At 42.1% G+C, this 18,658-nt stretch overlaps 2 protein-coding genes across 2 annotated transcripts in view; one reads left to right on the top strand and one right to left on the bottom strand.

Annotated features, from left to right (window-relative positions):
* OGFOD1 (2-oxoglutarate and iron dependent oxygenase domain containing 1) overlaps positions 1-601 on the top strand; it is a 34,173-nt gene extending 33,572 nt beyond the window's left edge. Inside the window, exon 13 of the mRNA XM_082269909.1 lies at positions 208-601. Within this exon, the coding sequence (XP_082126035.1) occupies positions 208-369 (162 nt within the window). The 3' untranslated portion in view covers positions 370-601. The remainder of the gene's footprint in view (positions 1-207) is intronic.
* A 12,313-nt stretch (positions 602-12,914) lies between these two features.
* BBS2 (Bardet-Biedl syndrome 2) overlaps positions 12,915-18,658 on the bottom strand; it is a 70,628-nt gene continuing 64,884 nt past the window's right edge. Inside the window, exons 17-18 of the mRNA XM_082269904.1 lie at positions 16,861-17,009; positions 12,915-13,402 (exon numbers count right to left, since the gene is read on the bottom strand). Coding sequence (XP_082126030.1) covers positions 13,296-13,402; positions 16,861-17,009 — 256 coding nt within the window. The 3' untranslated portion in view covers positions 12,915-13,295. The remainder of the gene's footprint in view (positions 13,403-16,860; positions 17,010-18,658) is intronic.

The following is an 18,658-nucleotide window of genomic DNA, read 5'->3' as shown; positions in this document are numbered from 1 at the left end:
CATTCACTAAATGTTATGTATGGCCCCTTTGGGGATGTCCTATATATTATAATATTTTTTTTTTTCCTAGAAGATGTCACAAATCATGACAATTTTCATTCAGTGATGTATAGGTTTATGTTGTTCTGTTACTATGAAAGAGTAAACATGGCCTATGGTTAAGATGGCTTCTAACTAATCATACTAACTAGCGTATTTATGTGTCAGCTTCTTACAGTTTATCCAGAGAACAATTGCCTGGCGTTGGTTTATCGAGATAAAGAAACAATGAGATTTGTAAAACACATCAACCACAAGAGTATACAGAGAAATACCAGCCTTCAAAATCACAAAGGATTCTGGGACTTTGCATTTGTGTACCATGAATGACAGCTCATTGTTTGACAAACTTCAAAGTGTGCGTAATTACTCCTGAAAGTGATTTTAATAACCCTCACATGAATTCAGCGTGTTTCAACAATTTTGAAGTGTGGTGAAAAGTGACATAATGGCTATTATGTCCGTGTGCAAATCGTGGAGAATATTCCCAACTTTATTAAATGCCAAAATAATTGGATGATTGTACGTATATTTATATTAAATATACAATTATTTAATTCTATAGTATTGGCTAAATGTTGTCATGTACATAAATTATGTCTGGTTGTTATGTTACTGCATTTACCCTCCTGCCAGACTGAATAAGCATTTGGGGACACAGCATAGCCTCCTAGGTGTATGGACACTAATTAGGGGGGGTGCTCACCCCATCTACACACCCCAGGAATATATAAAGATTTGAATTATTGTCCTTAGGAAGTAGTAACAGTGAGGGGAAAAAAGTATTTGATCCCCTGCTGATTTTGTACGTTTGCCCACTGACAAAGAAATGATCAGTCTATAATTTTAACGGTAGGTTTATTTTAACAGTGAGAGACAGAATAACAACAAAAAAACCCATTTCAAAAAAGTTATAAATCTATTTGCATTTTAATGAGTGAATTAGGTATTTGACTCCTTCACAAAACATGACTTAGTACTTTTTTCTTTTTTTTTTAATTAAGTTATTTTTATTAATTTTAGTTCAAGTAAGACAAGCCAAACAAAACAAGACAGCCACGCAGGGCCAGAAAATATACACAAAACAAAGAAAAACCAGCATCCCCAACCCCGGCAACCCCTTGGAAAAGTCCCACGCAGTCAAAGATAAGATATTCAAGTCCCTCAAGGGCACAGACACATGCCCAAACACTTAATTGTAATGTTCAGAAGAACACAGACTATTTCAATTTAAAGTACCCAGGATATCAGAAGATGAGACATCAGGGAAAAGCACACCGAGCCAACTTGGACCAAGGCGCCTAGGGCGTAGACTGGGAACGGTAGAGAGTCTATGGAGTCAGGGTAAAGAGAAAGTAGGTTTTTTCCAATACAATATCAATGCCTTGGTGGCAAAACCCTTGTTGGCAATTACAGAGGTCAGATGTTTCTTGTAGTTGGCCACTAGGTTTGCACACATCTTAGGAGGGATTTTGTCCCACTCCTCTTTGAAGATCCTCTCCAAGTCATTAGGGTTTCGAGGCTGACATTTGGTAACTCGTACCTTTTAGCTCCTTCTACATATTTTCTATGGGATTAAGGTCTGGAGACTGGCTAGGCCACTCCAGGACCTTAATGTGCTTCTCCCTGAGCCACCCATTTGTTGCCTTGGCTGTGTGTTTTGGGTCATTGTCATGCGGGAATACCCATCCACGACCCATTTTCAATGCCCTGTGAGGAGGTTCTCACCCAAGATTTGACTGTACATGGCCCTGGCTATCGTCCCTTTTGATGCGGTGAAATTTTCCTGTCCCCTTAGCAGAAAAACACCCCCAAAGCATAATGTTTCCAACTCCATGTTTGACGGTGGGGATGGTGTTCTTAGGGTCATAGGCAACATTCCTCCTCCAAACATGGCGAGTTGAGTTGATGCCAAAGAACTCGATTCGGTCTCCTCTGACCCCAACACTTTCACCCAGTTCGCCTCTGAATCATCCAGATGTTCATTAGCAAACTTCAGACCGCCCTGTACATGTGCTTTCTTGAGCAGGGGGACCTTGTGGGTGCTGCAGGATTTTAGTACAATTATTTTTCTTGGTGACTATGGTCCCAGCTGCCTTGAGATCATTGACAAGATTCTCCCGTGTAGTTCTGAGCTGATTCCCCACCGTTCCCATGATCATTGAAACTCCACGAGGTGAGATCATGCATGGAGCCCCAGACCGAGGGAGATTGACAGTTATTTTGCATTGCTTCCATTTGCGAATAATCACACCAACTGTTGTCACCAAGCTGCTTGGCGATGGTCTTGTAACCCAATCCAGCCTTGTGTAGGTCTGCAATCTTGTCCCTGATATCCTTGGACAGCACTTTGTATTGGCCATGGTGGAGAGATTGGAATCATTTTTTTGTAAAGGTAACAAGCTGAGATTAGGAGCACTCCCTAAAAGAGAGTGCTCCTAATCTCAGCTTGTTACCTATAAAGAAGACACCTGGGAGACAGAAATCTTGCTGATTGATAGGGGGATCAAATACTTATTTCACTCATTAAAAGGCAAATCAATTTATACATTTTTTGAAATGCGTTTTTCTGGATATTTTTGTTGGTATTCGGCCTCTCACTGTTAAAATAAAATTATAGACTGATCATTTCTTTGTCAGTGGGCAAACGTACAAAATCGGCAGGGGATCAAATATGTTTTTCCCTCACTGTACCAGTAAACATTCTAATCTCTTTTTAGCTTGTTAATACTTCTTTAATATAGTATGGAATCTGTAGTCACTACCACTGGATTTTATTCAGCTACTTTCTGATGACTGGACATTAGCAAGAAAAAAAGGCTGCAGTGGCATTCCCTACATAACCCCTCCCACTCTCAAATAGCCCTATTTATTTTTATATAGTGTATTTAGGCACTGGACCTCCTCTTTGTATTGAGAGAAACTTGCCTTCTTTTTAGGGAGGATTTTTCTCTTTCTAATGATGATTCTTTAACGTGATTCACCTATCAAGATTCCTGCTTCACCATACCCATTTCAGCTTCTGCTGCAGCTTCCAGAACGGATGACTCCTTGGCAGAGCCTTGGGGAACTGTGCCCAGACCTCACCAGAATAAAAACACCGGTCCGGCCTATAATGTTTGATATGCTGGATCCTGCTGTGGGTGATCCTCTTTGGCACATGTGTGTAGTTAGGAGAGGGGTGCTTTCAGATCCAGGGCTGTGATCTGCCAGTAGTAGAGCCCTGTCTTTAGAGACCCCTGCAAGACCCATCATGGAAAGGCAAATAATGCTGCCTGCAGAAGCTTTCTGAACATTCATGCCAAGGGTGTCTTTTTTTATCTCCTAAACCTCCTTGGGGGTGTGTGGCAACCTTCCTTCAAGTGGTTGCAGCTGGGAGGAAGAAGTGCTGGTTTCATGTTAAATTTTGGTGCCATTTCCTTGTATTGATGTTAGTGCACCTGCATGACCTTTCTGTGGTGGTATTCCTGGTGCTTACGGCACCTGCACCACCTCACTTACATTGGTTTACTGTGACTGCTCACCTTCCAAAGGGCAAAAGCTCCTGGCGCTCCTCCATTGGCACAGTACAGTGGATTCATTGCACTTCCTGGGTTCACAGCAGTCACTGAGTCTTTTCCACATCAGCGGGTTGCTACCAATTTGACTCAATGCCTTCCTCTGACTTTTTTTGCTGGCCTGTCTGCCTCCCAAATCTTTTGTGTCTAAAGATCAAATTTCTGCAAAATGTCTAATTTTAAAGCAGTTGTAAAGTCAGAAGGTTTATTAAGATAAGATAAAAAGCCTTCTGTGTGCAGCAGCCTCCCCAGCACCCCCTAATACTTCCCTGAGGTCCCTCTCTGTCCACGAGTGTCTCAGCCGTTCCAAGATTCTGCCTCCTGATTGGCTGCTGCTGTTGTCAAAGTCAGCTAGCCAATCAGGAGAGAGGGGGCAAGGCCAGGCTCTGTGTCTGAATGGACACAGAGCTGTGACTTGGCCCTGAAGCCCCAATAGCAAGCTGCTTGCTGTGGGGGCACTGAACAGGAGGGAGGGGCCAGGATCACAGAAGAGGGACCTGAGAAGAGGAGGATCCAAGCTGCTCTGTGCAAAACCACTGCAACAGAGCAGGTAAGTATAACATGTTTGTTATTTTCATAGCAAAAAAAAAAAAACTTTACAATTGCTTTAAAGGGCAGAATTATAGGCTTTGAGTCTATAGGCAGCAGGGGTCACTCTTTAAAAAACAAAAATAAATAAAAATTGCTATACATGCCTTTTCTGAAGTCAGTCCAACGCTGAGCTGTCAGCTGCGGCTTCACCATGAAGGCAGGTGCAGAGGAGGTAGCCGACACCGGTCGCTGGATAGTAACTCTATGGGTGTCAGGAGTCTGTGATAGTGAGCCCTTGTAGATCGCCAGCTCCGTATTCCCCAGGGCGTGGAGTCTAAGCCCCAGCCTGCTTCTTCACCAGAGCCCCTGATGGTGGGGATGGACCTGCAGCAAGCTGGAACCAGGTCACGGCCCCTAGGTAGGCCCATCGGAGGATGCCGAGACCACTAGCGTGTGCAGAGTACAAGCAGCAGACGAAAGGAAATCCAGGAGACAAGCCGAGGTCAGGGCGGGTAGCGAACAAACACAGACTGTAAATGTAGTTGGGGTCGGTACACGGGTAATCAAATACAGTGTAGCCAAGAGGTAAGATAAGTTGTTCATGGACATAAATTAATACAGTTTGTCACATATACCTAGTGCAAACAGGTCGGCCGAGAAACACATTAACCTTTCAATTTATCGTGCGTTTATCGTTCGGCCGGCAGATTTTCAAAACTGTTCCTTTAATTATTCGGCTCTGAAAGTTAAAAATTTTATTTGTGCCCATTAACTGGACGAAAAACAAACAATCGGACCAAATGACAGATTTTCAAACGATCTTTCAGCTGGTGTATGGCCAGCATTAGACTGTGGATGCCAGATTTATAGATTTTAGTTTTAAGATGAACTTCTACTATAAGTTTACCCTTGTGCTTTTAGCCAAGCTTAAAACTGATCTCTACTTTACAGGAGGAGGTAATTGCTGAGAACGATCCCTCTCCTTATGAGGAGTCCGATCAGGATGACATGACTGTAGGGGAGATTTTATCCAAGCTTAAAACTTGATCTCCAGCTTTTAGTGAAGTTTAAATTAGTTTATTTGGACCAAGGTTGCCCAAACTAACTATTTACTTCACTAGCAGATGCAGTGGCTGTATAAACTGTATGTAGCCTCAGCTACATACAGTGCTGTATTTAGGCAGTGGGAGAACATCCCATCCCACTCCTGGAAAAAAAAATAGAATTGGGACTGAGCGATGCTCAGTTATCCACAGGGAGCTTTGTATTCTATGAATGAATACTAAACTTCCTCTAGCTGGCTGAAGCAGAAGGGCTGATGTAATCATGATCTCCAACTCCACCAATCAGAGGAGAAGCCAAAGGATCTTTTGCATTTGACATATTTCAGTGTGTTTTTGATGCTTTCTCCTGTTCTACAGTGTGTGATGTGGTTCCATCCAATGGCTGCTATGTCTCTGCAGGACATGTATGGGTAGTATGACCGCTAAGAATGAAAAGGCTTCCTTTACAGGGAGCACTTTTTTCAACTGTTTTTCAGGTGCTGGCATTCACTTTAAATGTGGTTTAATCCAGGACCCCCCTGCAGATGACGGTACACCCTGCTCCAGAACCCACCCCTAGCCTGTGACTGAGCAGCAGCAGACCGATAAAGGGTTGACAGTCCTTGTCTGAGTGCTGCTATGTAAGGGTTTACAGGAGGCAGATTCATGTTATTCACCAGTACAGATTCTTATATTTACAGTGCCTTTCAAAAGTATTCACCCCCCTTGACTTTTTACCTATTTTGTTACATTACAGCCTTAAGTTCAATGTTTTGTTAATCTGAATTATATGTGATGGATCAGAACACACTAGTCGGTGAAGTGAAAGGAGAAAAATATATACATAAAACTATTTTTTTAGAAATAGAAAACAGAAAATTGGCATGTGCGTATGCATTCACCCGCTTTGTTATAAAGCCTATAAAAAGCTCTGGTGCAACCAATTACCTTCAGAAGTCACAAAATTTGTGAAATGATGTCCACCTGTGTGCAATCTAAGTGTCACATAATCTGTCATTACATAAGCACACCTTTTTTTAAAGGCCCCAGAGGCTGCAACACCTAGGCAAGAGGCACCACTAACCAACACTGCCATGAAGACCAAGGAACTCTCCAAACAAGTAAGGGACAATGTTGTTGAGAAGTACAAGTCAGGGTTAGGTTATAAAAAAAAAAAAAAAATATCCAAATCTTTGATGATCCCGAGGAGCACCATCAAATCTATCATAACCAAATGGAAAGAACATGGCACAACAGCAAACCTGCCAAGAGACGGCCGCCCACCAAAACTTACGGACTGAGCAAGGAGGGCATTAATCAGAGAGGCAGCACAGAGACTTAAGGTAACCCTAGAGGAGCTGCAGAGTTCCAAAGCAGAGACTGGAGTATCTGTACATAGGACGACAATAAGCCGTATGCTCCATAGAGTTGGGCTTTATGGCAGAGCGGCCAGAAGAAAGCCATTACTTTCAGCAAAAAACAAAATGGCACGTTTTGAGTTTGCAAAAAGGCATGTGGGAGACTCCCAAAATGTATGGAGGAAGGTGCTCTGGTCTGATGAGACTAAAATTGAACGTTTCTGCCATCAAAAAAAATAAAAGCTATGGCTGGAGCAAACCCAACACATCGCATCACCCAAAGAACACCATCCCCACAGTAAAACATGGTGGTGGCAGCATCATGCTGTGTGGATGTTTATCAGCAGGCGGGTCTGGGAAACTGTTCAGTGTTGAGGGAAAGATGGATGGTGCTAAATACAGGGATATTCTTGAGCAAAACCTATACCACTCTGTGCATGATTTGAGGCTAGGACAGAGGTTCACCTTCCAGCAGGACAATGACCCCAAACACACTGCTAAAGCAACACTTGAGTGGTTTAAGGGGAACATCTAAATGTGTTGGAATGGCCTAGTCAAAGCCCAGACCTCAATCCAATAGAAAATCTGTGGTCAGACTTAAAGATTGCTGTTCACAAGCGCAAACCATCCAACTTGAAGAAGCTGGAGAAGTTTTGCAAGGAGGAATGGGCAAAAATCCCAGTGGTAAGATGTGGCAAAATCATAGAGACTTATCCAAAGCAACTTCGAGCTGTGATTGCAGCAAAAGGTGGCTCTACAAAGTATTGACTTAAGGGGGGTGAATAGTTATGCACATTGACTTTTTCTGTTATTTTGTCCTATTTGTTGTTTGCTACACAATAAAAAAAAAAAAAAAAAAACATCTTCAAAGTTGTGGGCATGTTCTGTAAATTAAATGATGCAAATCCTCAAACAATCCATGTTAATTCCAGGTTGTGAGGCAGCAAAACATGGAAAATGCCGGGGGGGGGGGGGGGATTGGGGGGTGAATACTTTTGCAAGGCACTGTATGTAATGTCTATGTAATTATGTAGACAGCTTTGAAAGTACTAATCTACAGGGCCCAGCTTTATAGCCTATTGTGTTGGTAATCACAAGGCAGGCCAAGGAATTGAAATTTCCAACGTTTACATAATGTCATAGATGGAGACAGGTCCCAACACTCCCAGCTTATGTGTTCACTTCTCACTGAAACATTCTCATAATTACCCTATAAAAGCTTTCCGATACCAGACAAAGAGGAAACCTAAAGCAGTTCTGATGTTGCCAGCAGTAATATATAGGAACACTTACTTTTCATTAAAATAGGATTACCTTTTTCAATGTCTTGGAATGAATTGTAGTAAAAGATGAGTTGTTTATTGGGTACTCTACATTCCCATAGTTGCAGATACAAAGAGAGGTAAATATGTAACACTGTTTAAAAAAAAAAAAAAAATAGTGTGCATGCAATTTACTCTACAGAGACAATCCACCCAAAACTTCTGGGCTCCGATTACCTTTTTAGAAAGCATCATGCTGCTAAAATAAGAGATTCAGAAGGATGAGACCCTTTTCTAGCAGCAGTTTAGACTGATAAATTCCTTGGAAGGGGTGTCGTTTGCATGATTTCTAAAAGAAACCTTTGTGGATTACATTACCGAATTCTCCTGTAAATGGTAAATGCAGTTATTCTGATCTAATGGCTTTACTACTTTCCAAGTCACTAACCCAAAACAGTCCCTGACTTCACAGGTTGCACACTTGTTTTGGTTCTGCGCAGTATTTTAGCAAGAAGTTTTTATGAAACTCCTCTTTAGAACGCCAACAATGGCAACCTTCATTTCTCTCGTAGTAAAGGATTCCTTCAAAATTTCACATTAGGCCCTAGTTGTGTGCCACAGGCAAGTTCCCACTTGTGTTAATGAAAAGTTGCCTGAGAGGACACTTGGCCCTCTGGTAACTGGTTTATGCCTGGCAGTAACTCTTAGCCATTACCCATAATAAAAAAATCTCCTAAAAATGTCACAAAACACTTATGCAGGAAAAACACATGATCCATAATACAGAACATTAAAGCGTAACTCCACTTTTGTTGAGAAAAAAAACATTCCCCTCTGGGTGATCCCTGTACATTGCAGGGGATTTTAACAAACTTGTTGCAGATTCCTACCTTTTGTTATTCTAAAGAAATCACTGTTTGTTCCTCTGTGCTGAGTGGGTCAAATGGGAGTGGTTTCATAATTATCAGCTGTGGCAGCTGCAGGGCTCTAATGAGAAAAGCTGCTGGGCCTGCATCCCTTTAGACGTGTTCCTATTGGGAGTATCTCACCAAAAATTACCTTTTTTTGCAGGGGATGCAAGAAATCTGACATGAATCTTAGTGCAGACTTCTGGGAAAATTGGTGAACCAATCACACAAGCAGGAAATGATGTTTCGGGGGTGTGGTCGGTATACATTCTGTGTACAGAACACCTCCAGGTAGCCATATTGCATTGCATTTTCAGAAAATTACAACAGCTGTAGATTGAAAAGTAAAGGTAATTTTTAATAACCAATTACAATATGATTTGTGTCACAATTGTGTATGTTTATGTGTATATTTTTTTTCCCCCCCTACGAAAGTGGATTTACCCTTTAAAGCAGAGTTCCACCCAAAAGTGGAACTTCCGCTTTAAATACTCCTGACATGCCACATTTGGCATGTCATTTTTTTGGGGGGGGGGGGGGGGGGGGAGCAGGTACCTAGTTTTGTCAGGTACCTGCTCCTACTTCTGCTCGGGCCGCCTCGGCGCTCAAGCAAAAGTTCTCATAGTTACATAGTAGGTGAGGTTGAATAAAGACAATAGTCCATCCAGTTCAACCTGTGTAGGTGTGTGTGGCTGTAATCATCTCACATACCCCTGAATGTTCTGATCCTTGAGATGTACGTCTAAGAGTCTTTTGAAAGCCACCATACTTCCCGCAGAAACCACCTCTTGTGGTAGAGAATTCCACAATCTTGTAGCCCTAACAGTAAAGAACTCCCCCCCCCCCCCCGTTGCCTGAGGTTAAAACGCTTCTCCTCTAATCGCATTGTATGTCCTCGAGTCCTCATGCAATCCTTTCAACTGAACAGCTTTTTTTCTAAGCTGAGATCCCCATTGAGATATTTATAAATTGCTATCATGTCTCCCCTCAGGCGTCTCTTCTCCAGGGAGAATAAATCCAGCGATTGCAGACGCTCTTCATAATTAAGGTCCTCCAATCCCCTAATCAGTTTAGTTGACCTTCTCTGGACTCTCTCCAGCTCCAACACATCCCTCCTGAGGACTGGCGACCAGAACTGGACAGAATACTCCAGATGCGGTCGGACCAGAGTTTTATAAAGTGGAAGGATTATAGTCTTATCTCTGGAATACATCCCTTTCTTTATGCATGCTAATATTCTGCTGGCTTTGCAGCTGCCGCTTGACATTGCATGCTGTTGTCTAGTCTATCATCAACCAAGACTCCCAGATCTTTCTCCATTTTTGATTCCCCCAAGGGTTCCCCTCCTACGTGTATTGTGATTTTATGTTTTTAGTCCCCAAGTGCAAAACCTTACACTTCTCCACGTTCAACCTCATTTGCCATGTCGTTGCCCAGTCCGTTATTTTGTCCAGGTCATTCTGTAGGATATCTGCTTCATGCTGTGCAGTTATTGCCCTGGCCAATTTTGTGTCATCTGCAAAAACTGATATCGAACTACTGATCCCATCCTCAATGCTGTTTATGAATAAATTGAACAAGGCTGGTCCCAGGACTGAGCCTTGGGGGACCCCGCTTACTACCTCAGACCAGTCTGAGTATGCGCTGTTTATTACCACCCTTTGGACACGCCCTTTTAGCCAGTTCCGTATCCAAGAGCAAACCCTGCTGTCGATACCTGCAGACCTTATTTTATAAATTAAGCGCTTGTGGGGAACTGTATCAAATGTCTTAGCGAAATCCAAGTACACCACATCCACTGGTCTGCCCCTATCTAGCTCACAGCTCACCTCCTCGTAGAATGTTAAGAGATTGGTTTGACAAGAACGCCCATTTGTAAACCCGTGCTGATTACTGCTGATGATGTTGTCTTTAGCAAACTCTAGATATAGTCCCTTATCATCCCCTCTAGAAGTTTCTCCTCTCCCCCTCCCTCCCTGCAATTTTATGGGACAAGTCACAGATCCCAGAAGATTGCCTGGCCATTCAGGACGTGCAGCACAACTCGAAAGCCAAAAGCTGTCACAGCCAGGTGCCCACACTAGTGATGCCTGCGCCTCTGAGAGGAGAGAAAGTCAGTAGCTACACTTTTTTTTTTTTTTTTTTTGTTAATAAACACAAAAACGACTGGAATCTGTTGTGAAGTTTAAAGTAGAAATTCAGCCAAAAACTAACTCTCATGCTAGGTTCACACATATGGGAATTAGATGCGTTTTGAATCGCATCCAATTCGCATGACATGTGAAAGAACATTGCTTTCTATTGTGCCTGTTCACATATGCCTGCTGCAGCGGGTGTTCGGATTCTGTGTGAATTGAAAAAGGGTCCTGTTCGTTTTCTGAGCAGTGCGGTCCAGCTCAGGTGCAAATTCAGGCCCATTGACTTCTACGGGAAAGCTTCTGAATCACATGTCATTCAGATGTGAACAGGATAAAATCCTGACCTGATACTGATGCAAATCTGACCTGAACCTGATCAAAAGCTGAACAACTATTTTGTCAATTAGCTGTGAAAACGGAGCTTCACTTCCCACCACACGTGTGAACCCAGTCTAAATCTACTGGCAGCAAAAATCACGTGGCTGCCTGTAGATTTAGTTAATTTTTGGCTGAACTTTCACTTTAAGACTTCTTTGGAAAGCTTTTGATGGGAACATGAACTGATCAGCTCTTGGACTGCACGCTAAGACTGGGCATTTAAGCATCTACAGTATTTTGCATCCCTTGAAAAAGCAAAGTGCAATGTAGAGGAGAGTGAATAAATTACTAAATTTGTAGCCTAAACTGGTAGTTTAGATTGTTGCTGTTACATTACTTTGACTTTGATAATGAATTCTCATTGTCTTAGCTAACCAGTGTGGTAAAGTCCTACAAAACTGGTCCTAAATATTTAGTCTGATTTTACAGGCTACCAAAGTATAGACCAAATTGTATAGAAATCGAAATGTGTCTGGGGATCTCACATAAGAAGAACCAGTACATTTGCAAACTATAGATATGGTTGTATGAAAATGAAATTACGAGTTAGGAAAAGCACAAAATTTACCAACAAATGTGACCATTTCTACCTGGTTGCATACAAATGGAATACATAGTTCAAGTAGCCCCTCAAGCGATTTTGTTGCTGTTAAAATAAAGCTGGCCATACACATTGCAAGCTGATTGCACAATCTTCTTAAGGCCCGTACACACTTGACAGAAATCGGACAAAATATCCTCAGATTTTTCTCTATCTTGCTCAGCATTCATTACCGTTTTTAGTTGACAGTGCATAAATGTTCACGAAATTTCTTGTCAGATTTTTTTATTTTTTTTTGGGACATTAGTTCCTAGACTTCCGGGTCGTCAGCAACTTCAGATCATGCGCGGTCTTTCATATCTGATTTTTCGCGTACTGCATACACATTAAACGAAAATTGGTAGTCTGGTCTGGAGACGGACGATAAAAAAAATTTTTGTCCCTCCGTTTTTTTTTTTTGTTGAAAATGTCGGCATCGGCTGCTGAAAGTTGTGTACACACTACCCGAAAATCGTATGATTTTACCTTGGACGGGAATTTTCGGCAGATTTTCTACTAGTGTGTACCCCACTTTACACACGGGACAGGCTCTGTTGGCGTCTGCTGAGCAGATGGATGGCTGGTTCGTGTCTGCTCTGTTTATGCTCCTCCATGGGTGGTCGTTTACACTTGGCTGCCAGACGGATGGGGAACGGATCCCCATTCGTCTGTTTTTAGCAGATTGGATCAGGGCAGAATGTCAGCGGGTGAGGAGACTGAAGGGTCCAATTGAGTCTGCCCAAAAAACTGACTGGTGGACCCGATCAGTCAGCCCGTGTCAAAGGGCACTTAGATTCAAACACATTACAGTCAACTTTAGATCTACCAAAATTAGCTAATAAGAGGACCTACCTAATCTATACAATCAGACACGCTCTTGCACTACACACTTGTTGGCAGACCTAAAGAACATTGTAATGTGAAATGTGAGATTTATATTTGTCAAAAATGTACTTTTTTCTATGGAGAAAAGCCACAGAAGCATTTGGATGGGTCACGGTGAGACAATCTCACATTGGCTAACCTGTAGCTTGAAAGACAGTTTACATGCAAGTGATCATCCTAGGAAATGCAACCACAAAGACATGATAATGCAGTATTTAAAGTTTAATTTAAAAAAAAAACATGACTACAAAAACCTATAAACATTCAATAAATAAATTGCCTACTGTGCAACACTGGTAGGACCAGATCTGGAAATACTCTGATCCCTGTTTTTGACAGATACATATATAAATAGAAAACTAAGGTTTTAAGAAATCACAAACTTAGAGGCTTGTTCCCATGTTTTAAACACCTTTCTATAGCACAGGCTGTAAAAGTCAATCCATCATCTCTTAGACTGAGAGTGAACATAGCTACAGGGAACGGTTCCACCCAGATAAAGCCATGATGGTGCTGTGAGGCTTGTTAAGTGCAAATTGAAGCTTTTAAAACTACACCTCACAGCCCTTTGGTCTGCAAGTCTTCTCTGGATAACCATAAACCCAGAAGGCCTTGGCTAGGAGGGAGTAGCTCCTACACGCATTATTCTGAACAAGGCATTAATGTTGTTGGTGCGGATGGCATCCCTGCATGCTGTGATCACCTGGGCTTTCGGCTTACCAACTGCAAAGAAATGTGGAGAGTTTACACGTCAGATGTATAGAATTCAAAAGTTTCATTATTCAACTTTTTTTTGCTTTCGAAAGGCTGAAGAACAGTTAAACTCTTTGCCTGGTTTTTATTGCCATCTTTCTACCTGTTGCAGTTGGCTCCAGTTTAGGAAATAGGATACAAACAGCGATAAAATCCTACCACGTTCTAAACTATCACCACTCTGTACAAAAATGTAAGAAGAAAAAAGTTATGGCTGGAATTTAAAGAGACACGGTCATCTTGCCCATGATTTTTCAATGTCTCTGCACAGCCCCCCCCCCCCCAAAAAAACCCCTCTTGCCACTTTAGGCTCCAGCACTGTCACATGACCAAGGGAGTGCATGAGACTGGCTGCTAGTCCCAAGCGATGTCACAGGGCAATAGGTCACATGAAGAGATTAAAAATCCAGCACCAGAATGTCTTGGCATTAAAAATTAATATATATTTTTTTAATCCATCAAACCATAAAAAGGAATAAATTCCTAAAAGTTGACGCGTTTCAGCCTCCTCCATAGGCCTTATTTATAATAGGCCACATGCTCCTCCATGCCTGGAGTAGGACAGAGTGGTGGGGGAGCACTGGTGAGTAATTGGGGGTCAGGGGAACTCGACTTTAGCTAAACACACCATTGAAAAAACATTACATGCATTTTTAAATGTCCTCTAAAGGCATATAAATTAGCTTTAAAGAAGCCTTCACTCATCTATTTTGTGGCTTTGAATGTGATGTTATTCAAAGATCACAACAAAGATCACAACAAAGAGTCTAAGGGTCCATGTACACTGCAACTTGTAAACGGCCGCATCGGAGCAGTTGGGCGTTTTTTTCAGAAGCCCCTGAACCCACCTACATGTTATCTTATCTGTCCATGTACACAGGGTCATTTTACAGTCATTTGCAGGCGGTTGAGTTCAGGGACGTTTTTTAGAAAGCAATTATTTTCATTAGAATGTGTGTTTCCTGGCGTTTCAAATGCAATTCAAAAACCGAACGTGATGACCCGCATTTAGCGCTCGCGTTTTTCCATTTTAAAGGGGAATGATTTTTTTGACCTCTAGGAACGGTTTTAAATGCAAACGCCCGCTAAACGCGGGTGCAAACGCGACACAGTGGACGTTTTAAACGTCCTAAAAATTCCAGCATTTCAAGGGACTTTTTTTAGCGTCCCGTGTACATGGAGCCTGAGGCTGGCCATACATTTTTCTTGTACAATTTTTCTTTAGATTTACCAAAACCATACATTACGAGACTTTCAATTTGTATGCAATCAGGCAGGCCCTTGCACTACATAGTTGAAGGTAAATCTAAAGAAATTTGAATAAGAAAATTGCATGGCATATGGCCAGCTTAACATCTTACAAACACCTGCTGGTTGCTTACATTAGAGAGCTGGCAGGCTGCAAAGGTTCTGGTGTAAGGGCCGGTTCGCTCCAGCACGCTGTGCAGGAAATGTGCGTTCCATGCAGTTTCCTGCACTGTGCTCAAAGCGCATTGCCTTTGCGATCTGCTGCAGGTGGAAATGCATTAACAGCACCCCAAAAGTAGTGCATTCCGGGGTGATTTGCAGCCCATTCAAATAATGGGGGGGCTGCAAAACTGAAATGCAGAGTAACACAGGAATCGCCCAGGAACATGTGCAATTCTGGTGTGAACCAGCCCTAACACAAAACTTGGCTCAACGTATTTCCGGTTCCGCTTAACCAACAACGTCACTTCCATCCTCCGTTGAACACACACCAAGCAGCGGCAAACCCAGAAGAGCCTCATGGTTTATCTACAATTTTTTTAAGTTGCTTTGCATTTGCGCAAATATGAATTTTACAGTATTTCACTATGAGCACCATTTTATTTTATTGAGTCTGGAGGATATTAAAGCCCCCCAAGAGTATTATTGGTGAGACCTGATTTAGGCGCCAAGAGGCCTGATATCCACAACACCAGATTCAAGCTTGGTTGACCCCAGACTGAAAAGCTGAGGGTCCATTCTCTCTGGTGAGTGGGGATACGAGAGGGGAGTGTGGCGCACTTCACAGCAGGTTTACATAAAGCACTTCAGCACCTTATTTATGGAGTTTGGAGCATCTGAGCACTTTATATGAGAACATTTGAAAGACTTTGTATATGTTTTTATTTTTTGAGCCCATACATGTTATATGAGCATAGGTTTTCATTTGCAAGTGCTGTATAATCATAATTGTATTTTTGGGCTCATTGACACATGACATGGGGGGGTTTAGTAAAACCTCACGCTGTGGGGTGAGCCATGATTTTACTGCCCCTCAACCACTATCCAGAGGCAGCGGCTGGGGGTGTATACATGCCATGGCTGCAGTTGGCATTCTACCCCCTGTTCCTTTCAAGTGAATGGGGCTGCTTTGCCAGCTCCCTGCAACAGCATGCAATTAAGTTAAAGCAGGTGGGGAGGAAGCTTTGATCAGGCATTACCTGGTGAATGCTCTCTGAAGAGCAATTTAAATGCAGATCACTCTTCAGAGAGCACCGCACATGTCATCGAGCCCTACAAGTGAATGTTCACTCCAAAATGATTGAGTAATAAATAATTTTGTACATTATGCTTTTTGTTTCACTATGCACTCATTTAGTAGCAAATAGATGGTGATCCTGCCCCATTCCCCTTCCCCTATTACAAACTGAACATATCAAATATGGAAGTATAGCCATTCTGGCAGTTAGTTTGCATCTCTGAGCTTACTGATCAGAGCTACAGACTGTTGTGCAGACATTAATTTCTTTACAATGCCTGTAGATACAGAGATGAATGAGGGTTTTTTAAGTGATTTTACTGCTTGTTCAGAATATGTATATATTTTAGCGTGTGTGATCTGGCTACAGGTTTAATTTCAAGGACTGCCAACTACTTGCATGTGCCCCCAGGCTCTGCAAGTAATTGTATATAAATACCAAATTATCTTGTGTGTAATGGGTAAGCCCCACATTCCCACGCACACATTGTAACCAAGGCTTCAAGTTCTCTCACTATGGGGATTTAATCTGCCCCTTCACTAACTTGGTATCCAATGACAGTGCCTCAGATGCCAATAACGTATTTTATTAGGGGAGTGCAATTAATTAATACTGTTAAACATTCTGAGATCCCTTGTGATTTGCCTCTGCAGACAGGATGGCTACAATGCCAATATAAACTACAAGACAATATTTTATAGAAAACAAATGTCTGCTTACTTGCATATGCACTGCAAACCTTGCTAGCAATAGTTTGAGTGCTGTGAGAAAAAATTCCTAAGTCCTAAACAATTGAGTATTGATACTTTTTTTATTTTTGCACGAACATAGAATTTGACAGGACATGCTTTCGGGTTTACCCCCTTCTTCAAGGTATAGGCAGTACTAATACACAAAGTTTGAGCAAATCCTAATATAAGTACCAATATGATCCAAACTTACCCCGTAAACGTCCTGCCCTCTGTATTGCTTGATTTACACACTTGAGATTGTTCAGCAATTCTGTATGATTGTTGCAGCGGATCTTGTAGCGATTTATAAGGTCTCTGTTGAGGTCATAGAGTTCTGTATAACGATTTTTCATATTCTTCCTGTGTCAGGAGAAAATAATGACATTACACTTATCACAATGTATAAAAGTCCCTTTTCAGCCAGCACAGTCAGTCCTATCTGAACAGGGGCACACTGGTAAGAAAAGTTACATGTATACAAGAGTGTATACCCATAGCAATCCGGTTGCTGGTAGGACCTTGCCATCACCAGGATCATAATAGAGGGGAAAACAGGATAGCAGAATTACACACCTGTTTCTGTGTGTTGCTTCCTTACTGGAAACTTACATTCTGCAGGGTTTCATTACTCATCCCGCCAGTAAGCGAGTTACACAGAGAGGTAGGAGGGAGTTTTCTACTGTGACGTGGCCCTAGAGGCCAGCAAGGATAGTAGTGCTTCCTTCTCACATGTTTCTGATGTAAACTGACCACTCAGTTAGATACAGAATACTTCAGTTAAAGAGAAAGTAAACACTGCCTCTTTTTTTTTTTTTTGATCACCTGCAAAGTAAAGGCATAATGTGCTAGTATGCATTGCATACTAGCATGTTTTGTGAGACTTACCTGCAAACGAAGTCCTCATCATCCCTGCTGGAGGCCGCATCCATCTTCCCCCGTCTCCTTTCCGGGTCCGTGGACTCCGGCTGTCTGAGTGTCCGGAGCCGCGTAACATCACTCCCGAGCATGCGCGGGAGCAGCCGGTCATGGCACAGGGCTCTGAAGAAACGGCACAGGCGGCCATTCCTTCAGAGATTGGCGCAGTATACAGTAAATATCTCCTAAACCGTGCAAGTTTAGGAGATATTTACAGTACCTATACTAGGTAACCCTTATTATAGGCTTACCTATTGGTACAAACATTAGAGGGAAGTTTACTTCCACTTTAAAGCCCAAGTGAACCCTATTCAAGAAAATTGATCTTTTCACATCTATCTGTAGTGTTTTCTTTTCTCTCTTCAAAGCCCTAGTGGCTTTCTCCTGCTCCGTTCTGTTATCAGCATGATAACTTCTGACAAGTTCTCCATCAACTGAGATAAAACCAGGCTGAATTTTGTGTCCGGGTGGATTCATAGAAATAGATTAGCAGACAGCTGGTCTATTCACAGCACAGCTCTTCATGATGCTGCCTATGTGGAGAGGGGGTGTGTGCCTTTCCTCCAATCAGCTGTCTCAGTGTATGGCCAAACTTCCCTCCCACAGGTGAATTAGGAAGGGAAAATTCTAACAGGATGTGCACTTTCTAAACTACTACAAAAAACAACTACTTCCTAAAACTACTTTCTAAACTACTACTGTACTAAAGCTACACTTTAAATCCGTTAAACCGATTACAGTTGCATCAAAACAAAGGTTTACAGTCCATCTACTTTTGAAAGCCGCCTAAGTGGAAAAGCCTGTCCCCTGCCAGCATTCTGTGGAGAAGTGTAATGTGAGTACCAGCGCTGCTTTAAATTAATAACCTTCCTATAACGCCTTATGTGTTTGTGCTGCTGCTGAAATTAGAGGTAACGGCCCCTTTAAAGTGAATTGAGTGTCTGTCAGCACTGCTAAATATATTAGATAAAGTGCCAAACAATAAGTGCAAAATCGCAAAGTGAGCTGCTGCGGAAATATAGGTGATGCCCCTTTAAGAATGGATTGAATTTATATCAGTGCTGCTCAAACTAATTTATACTACATAAAGTGCT

Source organism: Pelophylax lessonae, assembly GCF_965119305.1.
Source record: "Pelophylax lessonae genome assembly, chromosome: 10".
NCBI lineage: Eukaryota > Metazoa > Chordata > Amphibia > Anura > Ranidae > Pelophylax > Pelophylax lessonae.
The sequence above is the reverse complement of the archived record's forward strand: the minus strand, read 5'-3'. Positions and strand labels throughout refer to the sequence as shown.